We start from the raw sequence: 18824 nt of genomic DNA on the forward strand, positions 1-18824 counted from the left end.
CTGTTTTATAAATTCTAACTTTCAGATTTTTTGACAACAGACTGGATGATAAAAGCTTCTCAACCGAATAGTAATAGGCATTTCCCATATTTATTCTTTGTTTAATTTCCTCCCGAGTATAACTTATATTTGTTACTGTTGCTCCCAGGTATTTGAATTTTTCCACCTCTTCAAAAGATAAATTTCCAATTTTTATATTTCCATTTCGTATAATATTCTTGTCACGAGACATAATCATATACTTCGTCTTTTCGGGATTTACTTCCAAACCTATCTCTTTACTTCCTTCAAGTAAAATTCCCGTGTTTTCCCTAATCGTTTGTCGATTTTCTCCTAACATATTCACGTCATCCGCATAGACAAGCAGCTGATGTAACCCGTTCAATTCCAAATCCTGTCTGTTATCCTGGACTTTCCTAATGGCATACTATAGAGCAAAGTTAAAAAGTAAAGGTGATAGTGCATTTCCTTGCTTTAGCCCACAGTGAATTGGAAACGCATCTGGCAGAAAATGACCTATACGGATTCTGCTGTAAATTTCACTGAGACACATTTTAATTAATCGAACTAGTTTCTTGGGAATACAAAATTCAATAAGAATATCATATAAAACTTCTCTCTTAACCGAGTCATATGCATTTTTGAAATTTATGAATAACTGATGCACTGTACCCTTATACTCCCATTTTTTCTCCATTATCTGTCGAATACAAAATATCTGATCAATAGTTGATCTATTACGCCTAAAACCACACTGATGATCCCCAATAATTCCATCTACATATGGAATTAATCTTCTCAAAAGAATATTGGACAAAATTTTGTACGATGTCAACAAAAGTGATATTCCTCGAAAGTTACTACAGTTTGTCTTGTCCTCTTTCTTAAAGTTAGATACGATTATGGACTTCTTCCATTGTTCTGGTACAATTTCCTTTTCCCAAATAGCAAGTACAAGCTTATAAATTTCGTTAGATAATGTGCTTCCACTCTCTTGTATTAATTCTGCTGGAATTTGATCGATACATGAAGACTTCTAATTTTTTAGATTTGGGAAAACTGGCGAGTATTGTTCTAAGTAGTAATGCTCATACAAAGAGGATGATTTACCTCATGAACAGTAATTGGACATATGCTCGAAACAGGAGCACGACACATCTAATCAAATCAGAGCTGCAAACTGTAGTCTAATTCAACTATTACCCGAGACAAAATCTGTCTCAAAATACTCTTAATTTAAGCCTAGCTGCCGAAGTGTAGAGGAAAGTTGTATTTTAGTATCTGAACTGATTAATTTGTCCATTATCTATGTGAAATTTTGTCGATTCCTTAGTCTCCCGTATTTTCTTGAAAATAATTGGCAACCCTCGTGACTTCTCCGCTCAAGATTTAACTTTCAGAGGGAAAATAGTTTACAAATACATCAGAGTTTATTAATTATTTTGTTTTTCGTGTTCTACAAGTTTACAATTCTTGACTTATGGAGTTTAAAACTGACATTCATTTCAAAATGTGATTAGTCTACTTTATGTAATATAATATTTTGTATAATATGCGTACATAATATGTGTATACATATCCCATAATGCCATAGAGTATTAAAAGCAAAATATTATTGAACGTCTTGAATGAATGAATGATACATTAAAATATTATTCCAGTATGCCATATGAGGAGCATCGTTTCAAAACGTATTATGTACAACTTATAATTTTTTACACGAACGACGAAAACCTGGATTACTCGTAAACCGCAGAAGTTTTCAAAACACTACACAAAACCATTTTTAATTACTGGTTTCACAGTTTACAAATATGACGACTTGTAACCATCAGACTTCACAGCATGAAAGATAAATAAATAGAAAATAACAAATTTAATTTCGTCCACTGGGGGACTTCATACGTTTTGATTTGATTACCCCCTTTGATTTGATTACCTGGTTGGGTTTTTCCGAGGTTTCCCCCACCGAAAAGGCAAATGCCGGGTAATATTTTGGCGAATCCTCGGACCTCATCTCATCTCACTACATCTCGCCAAAATGTAAAAAAAAAAAAAAATGTAAAAAATTGTACAAAATTGTAAAAATTGTAGAAAATTACTAAATTGTAAAATTATAAAAATTTGTAAAAATTGTAATTGTAATATTGTAAAATGTTGACATGTTCCACATCTTAAAGCTTCATTGCTCATGTAAGATCTATGGAATAAAATAAATGAATGAAATGAATGAATGAATGAATGAATGAATGAATGAATGAATGAATGAATGAATGAATGAATGAATGAATGAATGAATGAATGAATGAATGAATGAATGAATGAATGAATGAATGAATGAATGAATGAATGAATGAATGAATGAAACGATGCTCCTCATATGTTATTTCACTACTACATAAAACGGAATACAAATTATAGGCCTACTATTCGCAATAAAATTGAAAATTCTGGAATAAATAAAAATATTATATAGCCAACATCGTTCCTTTACATCTCGTGACTCGACACGTTAAGGTCGAATGTAATGAGCATTATATTAAATAAAAAATTTAAGTAACATAATCTAACTGAAGCTCAATTCAAACCGATAATGACGGGCTTCAATTAATTGATCAGTCAATTAATTGCAAAGTGTTTCGTAAGTACATGTAAATACTTTGTGGATGTAATATAGAGGTAAAAATAAGACAAATCGTACATACAACTTTTTCTATAAATCCTTAATTTCCGAGTTATGATGTAATACATAATGTAATACCTTGATAGGCTAAACAACATATCTTTAATACTTTCTAGATGTAATGTAGGCATACAAATAAGATTAAAACGTCCTATGACACTTTTTCAGATATTGCTTTATTTTCTAATTATACAGCAAAGTAAGAATATGAAATGTAACGCAAAGTAATTATTTTTTTTCAGAGATGTGCAGGAGTAGGAATAACAAATGCTACACAAACTAAAAATCATTGCTCCCAGAGTTAACAAATTTCAGTATACTTTTCGTAACAGCTGTCCATAGTGACGCCCTGAACTCTTAAGACAGAGACGTGCTCGCTACAGTTATCTCCGAATGCCACAGACTCCATTCAATTCATCCCTTATCGTTGCACAGCCATATTCAACTCGTTGCTGTAGTACTGATACTCTCGGAATGTCAGTGTTGTACACTAGTGCATTAGTGACTTCAAACGGCCTTAAAGAAAGAAGACCAGAGGGTTCAAATCCGATGATCTGGCTGGCTAAGCAAGGCCTATCCATTTATTTTGATAATCAGCATTGAGTTAATCTCTTGCGTGAATGCGGAAATGTGCAGGAGCACCAGCATGCATAAAAGTATTTTTTGTTCTTTGATAAATTGTCTAGCTTTCATTAATCAGTAATCTTGTCGTACTTTAATTTTTATTGTAGTTGTAATTGTAAATTTAATATTCATTGTAATTTTATTCTTCATATTATAGTTGTAGTCCCGTGTTAGAGGGGCAGAGAAAGCCTGATGGCCTTATCTCTACCAGGTTAAATAAATAAATACTAAAATTACTAAAAAAAAAATAAAAAAAAAATAAAGGTAAGTTCGCTTTTATGGCGCGAGGGACATCTTGCAGCAGGTTAAACAACTTGTGTACCAGAGAGTATCGGTACACCTGGCCAATCAGCCCAGCGGTAGAACAAGAGTTCCGACGAAATGATTGCCCACAATATCATACCAAATAATTAGAGCAAATCGATGTTGATACCTCTTACAATTGACCGGCGAGGATTTTCGACGACACATTATGGGCATCATATGCAAGTTTATTACGCCTCCGCGAGAAAACATGAGCTCATGGGTAAAGAATATCCGATTACTGAACACTGGATCATTAGGATGGCCCAGTAGAGCCAATGACAGAAATTTAGATGGTGAGAATAGTCTGCATTTATGTCAACCAACTCTTATTCTTTCTGCAGATGAAAAGGAAACAACTTTTGCCTCTGAATGATGCCCCCGAGAGTAGAATGCCTAATTCCAAAAATGGCACTAATTTGTAGAGTATTTATGGCCGGATCTTGATCCAACATTTCTAAAACGTTTTCCTTATACTGCAGTCATGTTTCTTTTCATCCTAGCAAGATACTAGATTTGCATATTACATCATAACTCGAAAATTAAGGATTTTTCGGAGAAAGTTGTATAGATAGGTTAATTCTAGTCTTATTTTTACCTCTACATTACTCTCACAAAATAGTTAGGCCTACATATCTTCATTAAACGCCCTGTATACAGTACATTGAAAGTATACTGCAAATATGGCTACAGATGTGCCTATTCTTCCATTCAAATCCCTTACCAAGTGTCATTTTACTTATTTTAGATTTGCTCTAATTACAATGTACAATTCTACAGTAGTAATAAAAGGAAGCTGCATCTATGTACAGTATATTATAAAATTAAATTTCTCCTTAAAAACTGCCTTACTTGACAGAAATTATTCATTATGGACATATAAAACTTCAAGACTCAATGTAAATGTTATGTTTTATTTAATGACGCTCGCAACTGCCGAGGTTATAGCAGCGTCGCCGGTGTGTCGGAATTTTGTCCCGCAGGAGTACTTTTACATGCCAGTAAATATACAGACATGAGCCTGTCGCATTTAAGCACACTTAAATGCCAACGACCTGGACCGGGATCGTACTCTCAACTTCGGGCATAGCTCAGCGCTATACCAACTGCGCCAACCAGGCCGACTAGCTCAATGTATAATTTTGTAAATAGAAATACAATTAATGTTCGAGAATTATAACTACATTATATTGTTGTATATAATATGAAAAGAAGTTAATTAAATTAAATTATTAACATCATTATTTTTATTTTTATTCTCCAGATGGCAAGATTTTGCTGGATGGTATACTTGATGAAGATTTTCGATTTGTTTGACACAGTAAGTAGAATAAGACCAGAGTTAAATAAAACTCACTTGGGTATGTATCGCTAAATAATAAGATCGTTACGAACATAGCTTTTATACTGACCAGAACTTTCGCCATTCCGCGCACTATGCCAGATATAACTTGTTAAATTAATCTTGCTCCTATTTCCATCATTATGGTCACCATCTGCAACAATAATAATATTCAATAATATTCGTAACAACATTCCAGAAATGTTAGCATTAGAGTCAGGATTACTAACATTAGTTTCATCATCACCACCAGAAATATCGGGATGAAGGTCAATTACCTTTAGTTGTAACATGAGCAATTGTATCATTTTCGTCATTAGTACGATATTTATATTACATAGGTGCGTCAGTAAGTTAGAAATCTCCTAGAAGCGACCTGTATTTTTAATGAGATACCTGAAGTTATTACTATAGTCCTGCGTTCGGTTATTTTGAATACAAGTTAGGTGTACATGGATCATACTAATTTTGCTTGGTACGGCAAGCAAGTTGCGAATCAACAGTTCACGCTGCACTGGTACTGTGTGTTTACATAATTATAGATTTATTTATTCGTGTACCTGTCTGTATAAATCCATGAAAAACAGGAACAGTGCTCATGCACAAAATACCAATTGGATTTAATAACAGTAATAAGAGTGTTTATTTAAAGGAAGTTTGTGTGTAATAAAAGATAATTTTTACTAGGAATATACACAACTAAAACAAATTTCAGGAGCGAGCCCCTCCATTTTCAGGAGTCAGTATATTTTGCCCACACATGTAATGAAAAAACATTCGCGCTAAGATAAGATACATCTACTGAAATACATTAAACAATATTATGGCGTGGATTGGAAAGAGAGTAGGCTGTTCAATAACCTTTATATGAAACAACGAGTCAAAGTCAGGATAGGAGAAGAAATGTCAGAAGGAAGTGAAATAGGGAGAGAAGTACAAGGATGCCTTTTATCACCTACCCTGTTCAACATCTACTTGGAGGATTTAGTGAACAACTGTTTTCAGAACATGGAAGAAGTGATAGTAGGAAGAAGAAGAATAAATTGTGTAAGATTTGCTGCTGATAGGGCATTGTTAGCAGAAGAGGAGATGATACCAAGGGATATGTTACTGGAGCTAAATGACAGCTGTGAGTAGTATGGGATGAAGATAAATGCAAACAAGACGAAGACAATGGTCATAGGAAGAAAAGTAAAGAAAGTAAACTTTAAAATTATAAACTTGGGGTGTACTATAAGCAGTAATATGACCTGATGCCAAGAAGTCAAAAGGAGAATAGCAATGGCAAAGGAAGCTGTTAACAGAAAAAGGAGGATCTTCTGCGGACCTCTGGAGAAAGAACTAAGGAAAAGGTTAGTGAAGTGCTTTGTGTGGAATGTAGAATTGTATGGGGCAGAAACATGGACATTACGATGAAGTGAAGAGAAACGAATAGAAGCATTTCAAATGTGGATATGGAGAAGGATGGGGCTTGTGAAATGGACGGATAGAATTAGAAACGAAGTTGTGTTGGAAAGAGTGGATGAAGAAAGAATGATGCTGAAACTGATCAGGAGGAGGAAAAGGAATTGGCTGGGTCACTGCTTGAGAAGAAACTGCCTACTGAAGGTGAACAGAAGAAGAGTTCGTGGCAGAAGAAGATATCAGATGATAGAAGACATTAAGATATATGAATCATATGAGACGAAGAGAAAGACAGAAAATAGGAAAGACTGAAGAATGCTGGGTTTGCAGTAAAAGACCTGCCCTTGGGCAGAACACTATGAATGAATACCTATACAGTCCAAACATACGCTCTCAGAGACGCTCTGAAGCTCCGTAGGACAATATGTTGAGATGCGCAACAAATTTAACAATATTAATTTAAAGAACACGTTTGATTTCTTTCTACAACCGCTTTCGTTAACATTATGTATTAGTCATATTGACATGAAAGAATCGAAGTCTTGACAATTTTTTAACTTAATAATCAGTTCAGGCGCTGCATAAAAATTTTTAGTCGCTATGGGTAGCCTACCTGGAGCACGGAATTTGTCTAGTCCTAATTTTTATTATAAGTAAAACGCACTTAGATACTTTAGATCTAATTAAAGTTTGGAATTAACAAGCGATGAGATATGTCAGCACAAACTTGAAATAAAACAAATTATGAGAGCGTGCTTTACGAGTCTCTACACATTACATTCAATGACTGGAAACATTTTAAGTAATGAAAATGAACAATTTTCACGTTCTTTCTGATAAAAATACATTGTATGGTTTCGTAATGAAGTACTCGCTACCAAATTCTTCTAGTGGAGGACTCATTTCCAACAGTGTCCATTTATTTTATTTTCATATGTTCACTGAACAGCAGACCTGAACTAAGTAACTTGGATGCCGTCAAACTATATGCCATAGATACCTTCACTATTGCAGGTTACGTAGAGGTTTTAGGTAACCAAACGCAGGACTGCAGTTATTACCATTAGGTGACAATTTTATTCAGCTGTCAAGGTGATCGATGAGCATACAACGTCATAAAAAGAAACAAAAAAACAGCACTGCAGGATGGCCGGCACCTCTGCACTAGTGTACCACTGTCAAGCAGCGCTCCTTTGTGCGATTTTTTCTAGACAAAACTTCTGGTAACAAAGATATTCATAAAGAAATGCTGCCCATGTAAGGTGAGGATTTTCTGTCACGTCAAGTTGTCTATAATTGGTTACAGAAGTTCTCTGACTGAGTCGGTTGGCCAGGCGCGATTGTCACGGAAGCAAATATGCAACAGATTGGCGACTTGATCCGAGCCGGTAGAATGAAGGGGACGATAATATGTTAGTCATAGGTGATGAACTAATGAGTTTTGAATGCATTAACACCAGCATGAGATAACGTGTGCATCAATACTCAGATCAAATCGCCAATAATGACATACTTTACAGAAGATAGAATAATTTCTGGACAACGTATATTATGCAATTTATAACCCTACCCAAGGGGTGCAGAGTTTTTATTTATTTCAATTTTCATGAATCTGTTAAAATATTGGAAATAGGCCTATGTATGTATTTACTTACACTGCAAGTGGGCAAGCACCCGGTGGCAGTGGTATACACTCGTGCAGAAGTGCGCCATCTGCAAATGCTGCCTCTGTATTTTGTTGTACTCACATCATTGCCTGATTTAGGCAGGAGCCTATGGTGCCTCTGCTCAGGGATTCAAGATTCTGAGGGCCTCAAAATTCAGGAACAAGGTTTTTTTTTTAAATGATTTATGAAAATTGAAATAGATAAAAATTGATAAAAAAAACTCGGCCGACTCAAAATTAATTTTCCACTCTTTGGATAGGGTTATAAATTACATAATTTGCGTTGTCCAGAAATTATTCTATCTACTAAAAAGTATACCATTTCTTTGCGCATTTTAGCACAATAAATTAAGAATGTATGACTTAATATAGGATTATATATCGTAGGTCTATACTTGTTATTATGGGGAAGAAATTAGAAGTAGTGAATTTGATGAATAAAGAAATGTGGTCAAAATCTAGGACTTGTAAATTAATTTGAAGAATCTGTTAAATGCCTTCTCAGAAATTAAACAATTTAATCTAAGCAGTAAATAGTTCTAGCGAATATACTTAAGTATATAGCAGATTACACAGGGATACACACACTAACAAGCTTTGCCTGCCGATTCGGAGTTGCGCTCGGGCGCGAGTTCGATCCCCGTTTAGGCTGATTACCTGGTTAGGTGTTTTCCGAGGTTTCCCCAACCGTAAGGCGAATGTCAGGTAATGTATGGCGAATCCTCGGCCTCACCTCGCCAAATACCACAACGCTATCACCAATCCCATCGACGCTAAATAACCTATTAGTTGATACAGGGTCGTTAAATAACCACATAGAATAAAATAAAAAACAAGCTTTGCTGAAAATTGGCTAGAACTATTTACTGCCCAGATTAAAACGTTTAATTTCTGAGAAGGCATTGCTTGACCCCTGCTATGCATTATTCCTCTCTCATCTTAATTACAGACTATTATTTTGGGACTATTTTATTGCTCTTGACTAGAATATACAGTATTGATCAATTTTTACAATGTATTACTGTACCTATATGAAATATGATAAAAACTTATGTTTTAATTTTATATTTTTAATTAGTATTAAATATTAACATATAATTTAAATTAAGCCAATATATTATATTAAATTTGTAATTCGTAACTGATCCAGTCCATAGTGGGGATTTCTACTCAACGATAATAAAGATTATTATATTATTATTATTATTATTATTATTATTATTATTATTATTATTATTATTATTACAATTATTAATACTACCACTGTTACGCCTACTAATATGTTCGCAAATATGTTACAGGTGTTGTATATCCTAAGAAAGAAGAATAATCAAGTAACCTTCTTCCATGTCATTCATCATGCTCTGGCGTTGGTAGTTGGGTACTATCTGGTACGATTTACTCCAGGTAAAATGTTGTTCACAAATTATTCTGTCTTCTGAAAACTAGGCCTATGCCATTTCTTCGCGCATTTTAACACAATTAAGAATGTATGACTTTATATGAATTTTATATCGTACCTTACATCGAATTTAGCAATATAACTTCTTCTCTATACGAAATATAGGCAAGGGTACGCTTTTATTTTTATGTTTTATAAATACATATTTTTTTATTTTCTATTTTATTGTTTCGTTTTATATTTACTTAATAAGTAAGGCGGCAAAAGGCCGACTTCGAGAATTGCGTAGAAATAGGGCTACTAGTTTTCAGCAAATCTGACTATGCAAGAGTAGATGTTAATGCAATTAGAATATAAATAAAGAAAGAGAGAAATCAGCGGATGTGTCAAAAGAATAAAAGGAAAACGCAATATCAAATATAGAACACATAGTTAAAATGTTCGACATATATTTAGCCATTGTAATTGTAATTAAATCTTACCTCCTTATTAAAAAAAAAAAACAAGCTATATGCTGTTATACAGTATAAATAATAAAATTAAATTCATCATTTCCCACAAAGCACTAATTTTCATTTTAAACTAGCATACAGGTACGCATACGCTCAACATGTCATTAATTTTTATGTATTATACAGTTCATCAGTTTTTGAAGACAGCACACAGATAGAAAGGGACACTAATCATACCGGTTTCTCCATACACATATTTCTGTTGAATATTGTTTATAACTACTGGTAATAAGCATAGGTAGGAAGTTCGTACAAAACAGTAGATTTCAGTTGAGTACAGCGAGCAAAATACATGTCACCCGTGCTTCTACGTAAAGTTTAATTTTTTGGTCCTACAGAATAAGTCTGTAACTGTAACAAAGGGAAAAGCATGGAGGAGAGCGATTCGATCTGGTGCTATGGTTTGAACTTCGATGTAGCTCAATGGTTAGAGCGGTTGGTACGTAGAACCAAGGAACCGGGTTCGATCCCCGGACCCTGAGCGAATTTTTCTCCTCTAATATTGTTACTGTTATAGACATATCCTGTAGAGCCAAAAAATTAAACTTTACGTAGATTTTTCGAGCAACACCACCAAGTGACTCAACTGAGTGCGCTCCTTATACAGGGTGTTTAAAAAATACGGGGCATAATTTCAGGTACGTATTTCCCACATGTAGACAATCAAAATAGTTCATTACAACATGTGTGCGGAAATGCTTCATTTCCGAGTTATGGCCTTCACAACATTGAAATTCGCCGGAACGTTTTTCTTTCCGCAGGTCGTTGTCATTACAGAAGATGTTCAAAATGTCCACCTCCTGCTTGAATACAGACCTCACATCGATGTCTCATTGATCTACGAACACGATCCCAAACTCCAGGAGTATTGCGTATGTCCTCAGAACATGCCACAATTCGATTCCGAAGGGATTCCAAATCAGGCACCGGAGACGAATAAACCAATGATTTTAAATGGTCCCACAAGTAGAAATCGAGAGGGTTCAGATCAGGTGAGCGTGGAGGCCAAGCAATTGGGCCACCTCTACCTATCCATCGATCAGGAAACCTTCGATCCAAGTACCGGCGAGCCGTACGACTGAAGTGTGCAGGAGCGCCATCATGCAAGAAGTGAATGTGTTAACGATTGATCAGTGGAATGTCTTCTAAAACATGAGGTATGGTGTTTTCCAGGAAGTTTGTGTACGCCTGCCCCGTAAGTCTGTTTACTAGTACATGGGATCCAACTAATCGATCACCAATGATACCGGCCCACATGTTGACGTTGAACCGCACCTGGTGATGAGATGGAACAGTTGCACGTGGGTTTTCATACGCCCATACATGCTGATTGTGGAAATTCGTTATGCCATCTCGTGGGAACTGTGCTTCATCTGTAAATAATACTAAGGCAGGAAAGTTCGGATTTACACCACACTGCTGCAAGAACCACTGACAGAACCTAACTCGTGCAGGGTAATCTGCTGGTGACAGGGCCTGTACACGTTGCAAATGATAAGGATACAATTGATACTCTTTCAACAGTCTCCAGACAGTCGTATGAGGAACAGTGACTTGCAACGCTACCCTTCGTGTGCTGATAGAAGGAGTCATGTTCACAGCCTCCAGAATCTCCTCCTGTACTTCTGGAGTTGTAGATCTTGGTCGTCCCCTTCCCAAACCAGGAGAGTTAAATTTTCCATACTGGCACAGACGGTAATGAAGACGTACAAATGTCTTCCGATCTGGACATTGTCGCTGTGGGTACCTCTCCTGGTACAAACGACGAGCCAGCGTAGCATTGCCGTCCGCCTTACCGTACATGAAGTGTATCTCTGCCAGCTCTTGATTTGAATACATGTCGCACAGTCTAACGCCTACACAACACTGAATGTAACCTTCGCCTCGGAATGAACTGTCAGAGTGCCCTCTTAATGTCTCCTTTGACGGCAACGGCCTGCGGAAAGAAAAACGTTCCGGTGAATTTCAATGTTGTGAAGGCCATAACTCGGAAATAAAGCATGAATAGTTGTAATGAACTATTTCGATTGTCTACATGTGAGAAATACATACCTGAAATTGTGCCCCGTATTTTTAAACACCCTGTATAATGGCAATAAACTTAATATAAAAATGTCAATATACATGTCGAACGTGGAGTCAGATCACTAAGGGAAAAGCACTGAAGGAGAGGGATTCGATCCGGTGCTGTGGATTGAAATTCGGCGTAGCTCAATGGTTACAACCAAGGAACCGGGTTCGAACCCCGGCGCCGGAACGAATTTTTCTCCTCTAATATTACTTATTAAAAGTGTTAAATTAATATTTCTCTGCCGCCATTACAACTCAAGGAAAAGTCTTCCTGATCCGGGAGCGGGTCGAATCCCACCTAGGCTGATTATTTGGTTGGGTTTTCCCAAGTTTTATTACAACTACAGCACAATATCAGACAACCAATGGCAAAACTTCGCTCTCATCTCGCCGAAATGTCATCTAGCTAACACCAATTCAATTGAGGCTAGATAAACACAGCATTGATACAGCGTCGATAAATAACCAATTTAGAAGATATTTTCAGTAGAAAACAGCACTGAATATCTATTCATGTAAAAGTTCTTAATTCAACAAATTAAAATTTTGTGTTAAAAAATTGACGTATCTTCAAATTTCTATCATTCGTTTATACAATAGACTATTTATGAAATAAATCTCAAAACTTTACAAAGCTGGGAACATAGCTCTTGAGCATGAATATGACACAGTTCATACCGTTGCTGACGTTATAATTACAATTGGAAATAGGCAAAATATAGTCCAGCAATCTGTCCGGGAGGTATCGCAATTGGCTGAGTACACATTCTTCTGTTTTAAAACGAGAAACAAAACCCACCATTTATAAAATGTTAATATTTCCATTCTGATCTATACCGCTTCAGCATGCTTTTACATGAGAAGAATAAATTTTAAAAACATCTTCAAATGAGAATTTAGTTATAATTACAACTTCCTTGTATTATAATGAAAATTAAATGCCTAATTGCCTACTTTGCTAGTTTCGACTTCGTGTCAGTCATCCTCTTTCATTTTAACACTAGAAAGTTGTTATTATGACTAAATTCTTAAGTATACAAAGTCTTAAAAGTATGTAATCAAGATGTATGCATCTCCAAATGGTTAATACCTAGGCTTTAAGTGTCACTTGTGCTGAGATATAGATATTCAGGAAACGTATACCAAATATTTACTTAATTTTCAAAACATGATTCATGATTTTATGAAATATCTAGGATATTCAAATTCCTTTAAGCAAATAACTTTGACAAGGAAATCTAAGAATAATAATTATGAACACAATGCAACTAAACCCTCCATAATAATTAGGTACTGACACTTAAAAAATATAACTCCAATAATAAATCTATTTTGTAGTGACTACACTTTAGATCTCAAACCGCGAATGTACCAACATTTAAGTGACATTCGTGAGTGATAAAGTGATATGAAGGCAAAAAGCAATGAGGATATATTTGATATTTTTCCCTCAAAGTAGGTTATGTAAAAAAAACGGACATTTTATTTTTTTCGATAAACAACAGAGGCTGTTGCGACACGAGCATGAAAGCAACCGCTGACAATAATTGCATACTTCTATTATACCACACAGAGTCCGTACACACATTAGAAAGTATATACTTTCATTAAATTAAATTACATTACCTGCATTAAATTCAAGCTGATGTGCCATGTTCGTGCTGGTGAGGTTGGCACTATTGCTGCCCATTGTTGATGCACTGAGAATCGCAATGCGAGGTAGCAGATTGTTAGTTAAAGTTAGTTGAAGGAATGGCTGACACAAGTGAATACACGATTGAGGAACGTTTGGTGGCCGCTGTGGGAGTTCATGAGCGCCAAGTTAATAGCAAATCAATGAAAAATGTCATGGAGTATTTCGTTGCGCGGTTTGAGAATGCAGCACCGCCAAGACTTTCAGCCGTGGGAAAAGAAAACGGGCAGTGTTCACGACGCGAAGGTCATCCACAAGGATTGAACGCTATACAGACATGGCATAATCTATCCAAGAAAATCCGGTCAAATCCACACGGAAACGTGCTTCTGAAATGGGAATATCAGAATCAACTATGCGAATACACATTACATTGAAGTGTTGGCGTCTACTGAATGTCAATGAATTATCAGATGGCGACGTGTGGACGCTTGTGATCGGATGCTGCAATAATTTCCAACAATGGCTTAGGAGGCAAAGGTAATGTTGTCTGACGAATGCGCGATTTATCGCAGCTTCCGCTGATGAACCTGATGAACTGGAAAATGCGGTGCATACAGCTTTCCGGACAGTGACCGCAAGAATGTTGGTTAACATGAACAAGAGAAGATGGCGGCGCATTCGACTATGCAAAGGCCATGGAGGGACACATACGAATGTTTTGGATTCCTAAGAGGTACTTTGCGCCTTTTGTAATGTAATGTTTTTACTAACGCTGTAGCCGTCTCAAGGCCAACGCATAGAAGTTGTTACAGAGAGCAAGTGTAGATAACGTAGTCAGCTGAAGAATTAAGCGCAATACCCGAAGATAGCCGATCGTTGATACATGTTACAAGCGTGAGCGAGCTAAGTTGTAACTGTCGCGGGAGAAATGCTACAAAGCTGCACTTTTGAATTGTACTTAATATGCATATCACAAATGATGGTTATTTTCGGAAGAAATTTCTTAAGTAGTTTGCAATAATAATAATAATAATAATAATAATAATAATAATAATAATAATAATAATAATAATACATTTATTTTCTAATGATATATAAATGAGTAAAAAGAAGAAATCTGAACCATGAAGAACCATGCATGTTACGTAATTATTTAAGCACAAGGAACTGGCCACCCTACTCCATTATCTTCTGGCCTAGTTGACTCATAAGTGGTGCCTTGTTAGTATTATTTGTGAGGTTCAGGCCTGTCTTCGGACAGTTGACTAAAAAACAACAGTACTTCATTTTCTAGTAAATATGTTTTGGTATATCTTTCTTCTTTTAACTTTATACTATATTTAATACAATAAAATTCAATTAAATATTAAACGTGTTGGTTGTTTTTTTTAGTTGGTTATTTAACGACGCTGTATCATATACCAGGTTATTTAGCGTCGATGGAATTGGTGATAGCGAGATGATATTTGGCGAGATGAGGCAGAGGATTCGCCATAGATTACCTGGCATTCACCTTACGGTCGGGTAAAACCTCGGAATAAACCTAACCAGGTAATCAGCCCAAGCGGGGATCGAACCCGCGCCCGAGCACAACTTCATACCGGCAGGCAAGCGCTTTAACCGAATGAACCACGCCGGTGGCTTGTTGGTTGTTAAAGTAGGTATTCTTATGATATGCTAATATTAATATATTCGTTACAATAATAGTTAAATAATATTAAAATCTTAAATCTGATCTCAAATTCTTTTCTCAAGTCCTTCAGTACTTCATTATAACTATTCGTTATACTGGTCTTGATTCAAAGGCAAAAACTTTACATTAATGAAGTGGTAACAGTTACCCATTAAAACTTGCGATTCCCACAATTTCACTTTCCCTATGAAAGCTTTTATTTCCTCATACATTTGCGGTAATAAGGATATTCTTTCCTCGGAGATGAACACAATGACTGACCGTTACATCGTAGATGTTGGAGATGTCTATTCAAATGTCGCGGTCAATGACGTCATTTGGAGATACACGAACTGCTCCCGCATCTTGTTCCACTCTTACATTAGAAAAGAGAAAGAGAGGAGCAAGTGCTCCGAGAAGGCCCTATTGAGACGTCAGAGTGTAGACTATAGTGAAAATGTCAGAACTTGGACTCCATACTTCTCCTTAAGACACAAAACTACATTAACTATAATCGGTGCTCAGTTAGCGATTGAGATTAATTCCGATGAAGATTTCACTCTCGATTTTCTTCCATATAGGTCTATAGACCTATTATTTTGTGACACTCCAAGGAAATGAGATGTTTAGGAATGCAGTAATCAAAAGGGTAAACAGACAAACATAACATACCCAACAAGAAACGAACAAAGAGCTCACACTAGAAGATATCGTCGTTCATTTTATGAAACTTCCTACTGTTCTCCAACCAGGAGATTAACCGTGAAAGGAAAGTGCTTACTATTGCCTTATCTATTGGAGCGAAGTAGATAGATAATATCGTCATAACGTCAGTTTAAAAAACATGCACTCTCCTGCATATGTTATTTCCTGTATAGAGGGATTAAAAGGCCAGGAAATTAACCGTGATCTAATTTTGTAACTAAGGTAGTATAAATATGTGTGTATCAGTGTTATCGTTTGTGCTTTGAGAGTTAGCCAATGGAGATGCGTGTACCCTCACGTGTGACCGTATGACATCTTATGACATCAACATTCATTCATAGCATTACCCCGCTGCATCTCATTCCCCTGAGTCTTTCTCCTGGTTGGAGTACAGTATGTGACAGCACAAAGCATAATCAGTTTCAGGAGGAAAAAAAGTAATTAAATACCAATAGGCCTACATAAGAACATTAGATAATTCGGTAGAAAAAGTTAGTCAATATGGTGGACATGATAGACATCAATGACATCATCGAGGATGAGTGTAGGCCTCTTGTTAACCCAATTGTTACTCCTGAAAAATGATGCTATGTACCGTCACATAGATTTAATAAAATTAACGACAATATGCTACTGATACAACAATTTCACAGTAGGCCTATTTGTTTCTCAGAACATATTATTTAATTTTACCATCCATGTTTATTACACTTTTTCTTCTTGTTTCGATAAACAGTACCTCCTCTCAAAATATTAGATTAGTTTTTAATACCTTATATAACATTTACTAGATTCTTTCTTCCTACACCTGTATTATTGATTATGTGATGAAGACTTTAGGGCATTTCTAAGAAAATACTAACTCTTCAATGTAATAATTATTATTTAAAATATACTGTATATGTTCCGGACGACGTACTAAATATTTATTTATTTATTCGAATGACAGCTACACAGACAACTTACAATTGACCTAATCACAATCTCAAGATTAAAACAATAAAACTGGATACAACTTAAAATTAAATCTGGACAGATAAATAAACAAAACACTTAAAGAACTAAAAATTAAGAGCGTATTCCGAATCTCAGCGCTGAGCAATCTGATGGCATCACGGTGTTCCGAATTTCAACGATGACGTCACTGATGCTCTACCAGTGTCGCACCGGTTCCAATAGATTGCAGAGTTGGTGGCAGTCTCCATCAGCCGCCATCAGTGAATCTGGTTGGTTCTTGTATAGGGCGGGAATTAGCAGACGAATGACATTTGTCATGGAGGTGTGTTCTGCTGTACTGTTTGTAATAAGCACAACGTAAAAACAATATGTTAGTGGATTATGAGCGAACATGTCAACGAAGCAGTTATTACTACCGGTTCAAGAAATAAATTGTTTATGCTCTCTTTTCTTTGACCAAGATGGCAGTACGGAAATTTCGCAAAATCTTGCTAGCGTAGCACAAACAACAACTTGTATAGCCGCCATGATAGCCATCGAACCTTCCAGCATTTTTGTTCCTATTTCACTGCAGCGTGACGTCATTGTTGTCCACCGGTCCGATGAGATTCGGAATATGCTGTGAGAACTGGGCACAGGAATGAGACTTCTCGCTTCCCAGTATCTGGCACATTCTGTTAGTGAGTTTAGAGCTGGGCAACATTGGAGATTATCCCTATTCATCGCTTCTTGAAGGTCACAAATGTTGCAGGTTGGATTTGGATGAATATCATAGCGATGGAGATGATTTGCCAAGCAGTCATGTTCAGTTGCAAGGCGGAAATGTGCGACTACCAATCTTCTTGGTCTGTTAGGTCCCTTCTCCAGTGTTTGTCATATATTTTTTCTGCTATGTCATGGGAGTGGATGTTCTGGGCAATTTCTTTGATATACAATTTTATTTTCTGGAATGGTGTTGTTTAGGAGATGTTTGTAAAATTTTAGCACCTTTTTTGCCAAGGCATCGGCCTGCTTATTGTCAAATAAGTTGGCGTGCCCGGGGACCCACTGTAGTATCACAATTTTGTGTTTTACTTGTAAAAGTTCTATGGCATTTTAACAGTCTTGGATTGAAGAACACTCGGGGTCTGAGGAAACTACAGATTCTATGGCTGCTTTGGAGTCGCATAGAATGACTATATTCTTGAATTTAGTTCGATGACATTTCACTTGAGTTAAGGCTAAATATAGGATATGATACTAACAATATCTTCTAATAGTTGAGAATATAAGGCGATATTTATAGTTTTATGGTTGGTGAAACTTGTATCTGTAAAAATATTGAAGTAGATTTTTGCACTATGAAAATACATTTTGCTTATTAGTACTCTTTAATAAAGTGGAATTTCCATTTCAGGAGGCAACTGTGTGCTGGATGCCTCCGTGAACTGCTTCGTTCACGTGATCATGTACTCCTACTACTTCATCAGCAATATATATAACAAGAACATCTGGTGGAAGAAACATGTCACCCAGATACAGATGGTAAGCGATCAGATGACTTCCCGACACACAAAAATATTATAAGCGCACGCGTTTCTCAGTTTGACGACTTTAATACTAATCTACACTGTTGTTGTTGTTTTCTAATGCCAGGCGTTTGACAATAAAGTCATTTGACCTCTTGCACTCCAATATTTTTCAAAGATATTATCATGACCAGTCACTGAAGCACAGATTCTGAGGTGTTCCGAATCCATTTCTTGGTTTGAGTTGCAAAATGGATAGTTAGGTGACTGATATATTCCAATTCTATGTAGGTGTTTGGCCAAACAATCATGGCCTGTTGCCAATCTAAATGCAGCTACA

The 18824-nt window shown here is 36.2% G+C and overlaps 1 protein-coding gene across 5 annotated transcripts in view; it reads left to right on the forward strand.

Annotated features, from left to right (window-relative positions):
- The window catches only part of LOC138710595 (very long chain fatty acid elongase 7-like), a 73057-nt gene that overhangs the window by 28384 nt on the left and 25849 nt on the right, over positions 1-18824 (forward strand). For 4 of the 5 annotated variants that reach the window (XR_011335276.1, XM_069841595.1, XM_069841591.1 and 1 more), the window contains 3 exons: positions 4875-4931; positions 9324-9429; positions 18373-18500. Coding sequence is in view for 4 of the 5 variants with exons in the window: in XM_069841595.1 (XP_069697696.1) it covers positions 4875-4931; positions 9324-9429; positions 18373-18500 (291 nt within the window). In the remaining variant the exon portion in view is untranslated. The remainder of the gene's footprint in view (positions 1-4874; positions 4932-9323; positions 9430-18372; positions 18501-18824) is intronic. The other variant, XM_069841594.1, reaches the window with a different exon arrangement.

This window comes from Periplaneta americana, chromosome 12 (genome assembly GCF_040183065.1).
Source record: "Periplaneta americana isolate PAMFEO1 chromosome 12, P.americana_PAMFEO1_priV1, whole genome shotgun sequence".
In the NCBI taxonomy this organism is placed as follows: Eukaryota; Metazoa; Arthropoda; class Insecta; order Blattodea; family Blattidae; genus Periplaneta; species Periplaneta americana.